The sequence below is a fragment of the Tupaia chinensis genome, unplaced genomic scaffold (assembly GCF_000334495.1).
Source record: "Tupaia chinensis unplaced genomic scaffold, TupChi_1.0 Scaffold000604_1, whole genome shotgun sequence".
NCBI classification, from domain to species: Eukaryota; Metazoa; Chordata; class Mammalia; order Scandentia; family Tupaiidae; genus Tupaia; species Tupaia belangeri.
The window spans coordinates 151,011-159,688 of record NW_006160122.1 but is presented as its reverse complement, the minus strand read 5'-3'; the positions used below and the strand labels follow the sequence as shown (position 1 = coordinate 159,688).

Below are 8,678 nucleotides of genomic sequence, written 5' to 3'. Positions count from 1 at the left end.
CCCGCTCGTCCCACAGGAGGGCCTTAAGGTGAGAGTAGAGAGGACAGGAGAGAGGGAGGGGGCTAGAGGTGGGCCTGAGGGGCAGTTGCAAGTGTCAGAGGGAAGGCGAGGAAAGCAGGAAGGGGTTGTTCCGGCTGCACCTCCGGGCATGGCCAGGTGTGGACACAGACTCAGAGCCCTGGGAGCCCAGAGAGAAGGCGGCAGTGGCCCAGGGAGCCTGGAGCCCAGCAGCTGGGGCTCTGAAACTGTGTGGCGTGTGACAGACAGAAACAAGGCGACCGTACTAGAAGGCTGGGACCCCATGGCCCAGAAGGTGGGACAGGGCGCCTGGACCACACTGGCTCCCAGGAGCCGGAGTCCGGCCACACGGTTCCCAAGTCCCCCACGGTCACTGAGCCCTTCTTCTGCTGGGCCCAGGGCTGAGTGCCTTCATCCCGCGACGGCTCCAGGACGTAAGTGCTGCTGTCATCCCTCTCCCACAGATGGGGACGCCGAGGCTCAGGACGTAACTTGCCCAAGGCCACAAAGCTGGTAAGTGGTGGGAGAGAGCTGGATGAGCTGATCTGACTCCGCGCTGGGCTCCCAGCCTCTCTGCTCCCCCACAGCCAGGGTGGCAGTGCTGGGCGGCTGTGAGGACAGACTGAGGCCAACACGGCGACCCAGGGGAGGACGCCTGGGCCTCTCGGAATTTCTGGGCCACTCTGGGTAGTAGCCAGTGGAGAGGGACAAGAAGGCCCCTCACTGCGCACAGGCCAGGCCTGAAGCCAACCCTTACTGGGGTAGCCGGGCTGAGATATGATCAAGAATCCATGAAATGGGCGCCTGGGGGATAGTCAGACCGGTGCAGGCACAGCACGCAGGCTACCAACCGCCGACTGGTGGAGACGGCGCTCGGGACTGCTGTGCGGGTTCTCGCCTCACGACGCTGCCCGGCTGAGGGAACAGGGGCTGAAATCCAGCCTGTCCTCCCGTTGCCAAATTCCAGGGTGCAGCTGCCTCTGGCCAGAGAAACGGGTTTGCAGTCACTAGGTACCCTGACACTACAATCTATCGGATAGACTCGGGGCCAGATAAGGTCCCTGCAGGCAGGAACAGCTGGGGCTGTCTGGGTGGTTCTTAGGCACGCCTCTGTCTGGGAGGGAGACAAAAAGCTCCCCCTAGCTTTTCCTATCTAAGCATAGGGGACCTGCTGGGACACCACTTGCATGTATGTTCCCACATATGGACACGTGGGATGGACACGTGAGCTGGTCACAAGTACTGCAGGGTCAAGCCTGGCCCCACAACCCCAGTGGGAGCAGGGTGGAGGGCTAGGCTAGACACACCCTGTGCTAGGACTGTCTACATACTTCCTAAGATGGCAGCCGGTCTCCGTCCATCCAGGTATTGTCACCACGACCAGATGCCTGACCCGGAAGGCCTGCAGAGGTCCATGCCCAGGGTAGGGGTGCATTGGACCCCTCGTGTGTGGTGCCTGGTGTCCCCTCAGCCCATTGTCTCCCTAGCCATTGCTGCAGCAGCCGGCTCCCTGCAGCAATGGGGCAGGGGCAGCCCCACAGCCCCTGGCCTCAGTGGCCCTGCAGAGAGCTCCCTGTCTTCCAGGGAGCATCCCAGATGCCCTCGGCTTGGCTGGCCCAGGACACCCTGCCTGTACTCCTGCTGTGCAACCTGGACAACCCGAGAGGCTCGCCTTGACCAAGGGGGCAGCGGCTGGTAGAGAAATGTTCCCTCCTCCCTCTGCTTTCTCACTCCTCACCTGCTCCAGGTCTTCCTGAGATGCACTACCTGCACACAAGCCCTTGTCTTAGGGGCTGCTTTCTGGGGAGAGCCCAGTTAGACAGCGGAGCAGGGAGGAACCCTGGCTTGCTGCCCCCGGCTTGCTCTTTCCTGGAGGGAAGTGTAATAGCACAGTGGCTGTCACTCAGTCACTGCCTGCATGCCAGGTGCCATGCAAAGCCCTCCACTTGCATCATTTCACGTCTTCCTCCCAAAGCCCTCTGCAGCACAGGCTGTCATCCATTTTTCAAAGAAACTGAGGCTCAGGGAGGTCAATAACCCTGGCAAAGCCACATGAGGCTCAGCTCTTACTCCAAACCGGTAAATTTAACCACCCCTTCTTGCCTCCAGGTGAGCACCAAGCTGGCAAGATGGCAGGGCGGGGAACCCGGGGCCTGACCAGGGCTGTTCTGATCATCCTGCTGCTTCCCGGAAGTGAGTGTGGCCAAGGGTGGGGGACGATGGGGAGGGGAGTTACAAGGAGAGATATCAGGGAGGGGGAGGAAATCCTCCCCCAGGTAATCCCAAGAGGCTCAAGACTGAGGCCCAGATGTGAGGGGTCCGGGCCGCCCCAGAGGAATGGTGAGAGCACCTAGGCTGGTCAGCTTGGAAAAGGGTGGGGGCGCCCTGCTTGTCTCTGCCAGGCTGTCAGAAGGAACCCCTGGAGGTCCTGAGCAAGCTCGGTGGGCAGAGACCCAGGTGGAAGCCACAGGAGTCAGGCTGGACCCTGCAATCAGGAAGCCGGCCAGAGCTCTCAGTGGAACTCTCCAGAAGTATGCAGAAGAAGGCCAGGAGTGACAGGGGTGCTGCACAGCAGGGGGCGATGACATTCAGGCTTTGCAGGCCACATCCAATCTCTGCTGCTTGTTTGTTTGTTTTTAACCCTTGAAAATGTAAAAACTGTTCTTAGCGAGCAGGACACACAAAAACAGGCCGCCCAAGCCCTGACGTAGGGAACACAGCATCAGGTGGAGTTTGGAAGTGAGCAGCCTTGTCAAGTTCTCTCTAGTCTGAAACTTTGAGTCTGTGAAGCTCTAGGACCCCCATGGCGAGGATCAGGAACTTGCTTCTCCTCGTAGGGCCTCAGTAGCCCTATCAGTAAAATGGGTCTAACACCTGCGAGAAGAAAAAAGGCATCATGGGTAAAGTGCATGTTTACTTGTTTATTCACCCAAAAAGTATATGCCAAGGGCCTACTTTATGCCAAGTATTGGGAATACAGAATGAACAGAACAGTCAAGGCCTCTAGCCTCACGGAACTCAGAGACCAGTCTAGGAAACGGATAGACAAATGGTCTCAAGAGTCTATAATTACGAAGGGCAATAAGAGCTTTGGAAAATACAGGGGACTTGGCCTGGTCTGGCTAGCCAAGGCCTGGTCTGCTTCCCCGAAGGATGCCCAAGAGGAGTGAGAGAGTGGAAAACAAGCATCTCAAAAGGAAGACCAGGGGCAAAGACCCCGACATTAGGGAGATGGGGGAGTACCAGGGGCAGCACCTTCAAGGCAGAGTGGCTGCAGGTGCAAGAGTGGTTTGAGCTGGAACTAAGAGGATTCATCGGGCCGAGACACAGAGGCCATGTGAAGGGTTTGAGTCTTAATCCTGATGATAATAGCAAATACTTGCTGGCCAGGCACCATTCCGAGTGCCTTATCGATGTTACACTTGAACCCGTCCAGCGAAGCCCCGTGTGTTACTAATAACAGAAACGCCTGAGTCTGGGTCATTGCTAAAGAATGGAGGTTTAGGGCCAGCCAGAGGGCAATGTGGTTAAGGTGGCTGGATCTGCATGGCCTGAGTCCTAGGCCCCGGAGCCTGAAACACACACTGGCCATGTGTGCATGCGTCCCCACAATCCTGAGAGTGGAGAAGGGACTATGGTATGGCCATCCCCCCGGGAGTGCTTTCTGATCTTCTCTCTCCCTCCAGTGAATATATGGCCCTATGGCAAAATTCAAATAAACAAGTAACAGAAACCACAGCCTACGTAGTGGATGAACAGAGGTTTACTCAGCTCATGGTTTTGGAGGGCTGTGTCTGGCAAGGCTTCGGGCTGGTGGGGTCCCAAGCTGAGCAGAGGATGTCTGTGCTCCTGTCTCTGTCTCATTCCCTGTCCTCACAAACCTACCCTGATGACCTTAACCCTAAAAGCCACACTTCTTTGTTTTTCCCAGAAGACGTGTGTGCTCACTAGAAAGACAGAGGAAGCAGCCCCCGGTGGGGCATGGTCACACTGCAATCTCTTCTCCTCCATTTCTCCATCTTGTTGAGTTTGCGGCACACATACACACGTGCTTATCATGTTTTTCAAGACACCAGGGCTGGGATTGGAACTGCAATTGATCTGGCTCCTTTAACCAGGAGGCTGCCGGCCAGCCTGGCTCCATCCCTCATCCCATAGTGGGATTAAGTTTCCTGGTAATGCTTTCACAGTACTAACAACCCCAGAGCATGAACTCTTGGGGGACACAGCAAAGACTTAAGTCGGGACCATTTTTATCCCCATTTTACAGGCAGGACAACTGGGGTACAGGAAGTCTCGGTGACATACCAGGGTACATAATTAGCAAGCAGCTGAGCCGGGGTTTAAACCCAGGCCGTCTAGTTCCACTGTCCATGCTCTTATTCTTCATGCCACGCTGTGTTGTGGAGCGATAATGTGCCACTGAAGTGCTGTGATTGGGATGGGGTAACACAATCAGATCAGGGTTTTGAAAAGACTGCTGTGGCTGCAGGATTCTTATCATTCTAGTCATTGCTTTCGCCACCTCTCCGAAGGGCGAGGGCGGAGGGCGCTGGGGAGGGGACTGATCACTATCTGGTGGTGTGCTGGAACTGGTTGGCAAGAGCTGACTCTTCCCAACTCTGCTTCAGCCATGTCCGTGATGTCCGTGGGTGACCTGAAATCAACCACGGCAAGCGTATTTACACCACGGCGAGCGGTCCTCCACTCGGTCTGTTTTTCTCTGCAGAGATGGTTGATGAGCACTGAGTGCACACCACTGTCTGCCTTATCCCTTTACACATCCTTCCCATTCTGGGAGGTGGGAGGGAGAAGGGAGCCTCTCTGTTCTTCCTCTGCTCACAGGGCAAGACAAGAAGGCGAGGGCCCTCATTCACAGCCTTCTCTTTCACCCTAGGCCTGGAGGAGTGCGGGCACATCAGCCTCCCCATCCCCATCGTCCGCCTGGGAGATCCCATCACAGCCTCCTGCACCGTCAGCCGGAACTGCAACCACCAGGGCCTGAAGCCACAGATTCAGTGGAAACTGGGAGCAGAACTGCAGCCCGGGGGGAAGCAGCAGGGCCTGCCCGATGGGACCCAGACATCTACCATCACCCTGCCCCACCTCAACCACACTCAGGCCTTTCTCTCCTGCTGCCTGTACTGGGGCGACAGCCTGCAGATCCTGGACCAGGCTGAGCTGCGGGCAGGCTGTAAGTCCCTCCAGCCGTCCACCCACTCTGTCTCCAAAGCCCTCCTGCCAATACTAATAACAGCTATCACCTACTGGGCTCTCGCTCCATAAGCACTCATCGGACACAAATCGGGTCATCTTGCCCGCCAGTGGGTACTACTATTTAGCCCCATTTTGCAGATACGGAAACTGAGGTTCGGGGAAGGTAAGTGACTTGCTAAAGGCAACTCACGAAAAAGGATGGAGCCAAGATTGACATCGGACGGCGTGACCCTAAAGTCAGGGTGCTGACCGCCCCTCACCTGAGCCGTGCAGCAAGCCCAGCTCCTCGGCCGTAGCTGGGTGCCTCCGTGAAGGGCACTTTCTACCAGCTGGGCTTACTCCCAGCTCTCCCCATCCCAGTCTTGGCCGTCTTTTCTTTTTCTTCTTTATCTTTTCTATTACCAGAGGGTGTGTGCATTCACCAGAGAGAGGGGGGAAGGAAGCACCCTCTAATGGGGTGCAGTCCGGGATTCAAACCACAGTCAGCCATACAGGATCTGGCTCCCTTACCCTCTAGGTTATAAAGCTGGCCCCAGTCTTCCTTTTAAACTAAGCAGGACGGAGTTTGTGCCAAGCTGAGGCATAAGGAAAAATAAAGACCAAGATTCTTGTTTAGCCATCAGTAATGGTCGCGGGTGTGACCTCTTGCCGCGTGTAACCTCTTGCCGCGTCCCAGGCTGTGTACTGGGCACTTTGTGGACAGTAGGTCACTCGGTCCTCACGATTACCACAGGGGGCCATTTTACAGAAAAGACACTGAGGCACAGAGCAGTCGGAGCAGAGCCAGACCCTACGCTGTTGCTAACAAGGGTCTGGGTGGGGGAGCTGGAGGTGGGAGTCACCACAGCTGGGGGTCTGGCACACTCGCTCCTGTATGTACCTGTAACTTGGCTTCCCCCAGGCGTGTCCCTCCAAGGCCTCTCTCCACAAGGTGACCCCAGAGGGACCAGCCCAGGGCAAAGAGATGAAGCCATCTGGTCCCGATAGAAGCTTGCTGAGTGGTCCCACTAGCAAGGTGACCCCAGAGGGACCAGCCCAGGGCAAGGAGATGAGGCCATCTGGTCCCAGTAGGAGCTGCCGAGTGGTCCCACTCTTTCCACCGCATGCGCAGACCCTCCCGCCATACCCGACAACCTGACGTGCCTCATGAACCTCACGACTAACAGCCTCACCTGCCAGTGGGAGCCAGGACCAGAAACCCACCTGCCTACCAACTTCACCCTAAAGAGCTTCAGGTGAGTAGGGGCTGTGCCCCAGCCCCTTCTCTGAGGCCCTAGTGCGGGGCACAGGTTGCACTGTGGGGACAGGGCACAGAGGCGTAGGTGGGAGGGAGGAGGAAACCTCACTTCCTCCCTCTGCACCCCTCCTGGCCTGTTGGTAGGAGCCGGGACAATTGTCAGACCCAGGAGGACGCCATCCCGGACTGCGTGCCCGAGGGCGGGCAGAGCCGCTGCTCCATCCCACGCAAACACCTGCTGCTGTACCAGAACATGGGCGTCTGGGTGCAGGCAGAGAACGCACTGGGGACCAGCGTGTCCGCACAGCTGTGCCTGGAGCCCATGGACGTTGGTGGGTGATGCTGGGGGTGGGGCAGGGGAGAGGCCCCCAAATGGGCAGACCCAGACAGGCACAGACCCAGTGACAGCAAGGACATGAGGGCAGGCCTAGATGGAGGCAGGGACAAGGCGGATGCAGCTAGACACAGAAATGGGGACCCAGACCCAGGGACACGGAAGAAACCCAGGTAAGGAAAGGCAGTCATTCGTTCCTTCAGCAAACGTCCATTTCTTTCTTAAGTGTATTTATTCATGAATGAGAGAGACAGCCGCCCCGACGGGGTCTTGGCACTGTGGTCCACCCACAGCTTCAGCCTGGCCTGGATCACAGGCATGAACCTGCGAGCGCACTCGGGGAGGGCCCCGGCACAAACATGCCCCCATGTGGTCGGCGTCACAGCCCCTCACCACCTTGGCAAAGTGCCCACAGTGCCCACTATGGACCAGGCACCGTCCTGAGCACCGAGGGAACGGCAGTGGACAAAGCCTCAAAAATCCTGCCCTCGGAGTGGCACATTCTGGTGGGCAAAATGAATAAGAGAGCATCTGACAACAACGAAGTAGAGGGAGAGATTCAAAGAGGGGAGGGGACAGCATGGCGGGGTGGGGCATTTTAGCAGGGCCGTCAGGGAAGACCCCACTAAGAAGGTAGTGACTGAGCAGCCCCTGGAGGAAGCCCCTGGCTACTAGGGAGCAAGTACTCTAAGCAGAGGTAACAGCTGGAGCAAAGGCCCTGGGGCCGGAGCATGAACAGAAGCCTAGAGAGACAGGCATGTGCCCGGAGGCCGAGGCGCAGACCGTGGACAAGGATGAAAAGACGGATGGAGAGGCAGGCAGAGACAGAGTCAGAGACCACAGGGATGGAGACCCAGAGAGGCAAACAGAACCACAGACCGGGGGACGTGCAGGAGCTAAGACTCAGCCCTGTGGGGTAGGGCACGAAGGATCCAGACACCCCCCATCCCTTGCAGTGAAACTGGAGCCCCCCAGGCTGTGGGCCCTGGACCCACGCCAGGAGCCGAGCCCACCCCAACCAGGCTGCCTGTGGCTCGGCTGGGAGCCGTGGAAGCAGAGCTTGTATGTGGAACAGAAGTGTGAGCTGCGTCACCAGCCGCGGCTTGGAGAGGCCAGCTGGGTGCTGGTGAGGTGGAGGGCAACCTCGGGAGCCTGAGGGGTGGTGGCAGAGGGAAGGGTAGCTGGGCCCAGAGATCTGGGCTCAGGATCGTGCCCCTTGCCATCAGGTGGAACCCCTGCCCTCCAAGACCCTCGAGTATGAGCTCTGCGGGCTCCTCCCAGCCACAGTCTACACCCTGCAGATGCGCTGCACCCGCTGGCCCCTGCCCGGTTACTGGAGCAACTGGAGCCCCAGCCTGGAGCTGAGGACCACTGAACAGGGCAAGCGGGTGGTAGGGGGCCAGGGGAAGCTGCCAGCACCCACCCAGTCCAGCCCCCAAGACCTCCCTGACTGATCCCCCTCAATCCACTCACAGCCCCCAATGTCAGACTGGATGTGTGGTGGCAGCAGAGGCAGCTGGACCCCAGGATAGTGGACGTGCAGCTGTTCTGGAAGGTGACTCCTCCTAAAGGCCACCCTTCCCCCACTGCACCCTCCTCTGACCCAGGCAGGACCCTGCAGGCTGGAGCCCGGGAGCCCAGTGGGTCTGGGAGGCCAGGACACACTTACGTGTGCCTTGCACGCACATCACCTGTGCCTGGGGGCTGATCATGGCCTCGCACAGAGGACACAACGCAGGACTCTCCTCTGCCCCAGAGGGTGGACTCAGCAGAGTTAGCTGCCCACCATGGGCACCAACTTGCTTCTTCCCTTCCTAGAACCTGGCACAAGGGAACGGGGTGGGGGGAGGGGAGGGGGGAGAGGCCTGGGGG

General features: G+C 58.2%; 1 protein-coding gene across 11 annotated transcripts in view; it reads left to right on the top strand.

Moving 5' to 3' along the window:
* CSF3R (colony stimulating factor 3 receptor) overlaps positions 1-8,678 on the top strand; it is a 15,866-nt gene that overhangs the window by 1,311 nt on the left and 5,877 nt on the right. For 6 of the 11 annotated variants that reach the window (XM_027775760.1, XM_027775759.1, XM_027775752.1 and 3 more), the window contains exons 3-10: positions 483-531; positions 2,128-2,211; positions 4,916-5,212; positions 6,347-6,470; positions 6,617-6,804; positions 7,763-7,932; positions 8,033-8,186; positions 8,282-8,361. In XM_027775760.1, the coding sequence (XP_027631561.1) occupies positions 2,148-2,211; positions 4,916-5,212; positions 6,347-6,470; positions 6,617-6,804; positions 7,763-7,932; positions 8,033-8,186; positions 8,282-8,361 (1,077 nt within the window). In that variant the 5' untranslated portion in view covers positions 483-531; positions 2,128-2,147. Of the gene's footprint in view, positions 1-294; positions 314-417; positions 532-1,602; positions 1,714-2,127; positions 2,212-4,915; positions 5,213-6,346; positions 6,471-6,616; positions 6,805-7,762; positions 7,933-8,032; positions 8,187-8,281; positions 8,362-8,678 lie in introns of those variants that run through there. The other 5 variants (XM_027775754.1, XM_027775753.1, XM_027775758.1 and 2 more) reach the window with 5 other exon arrangements.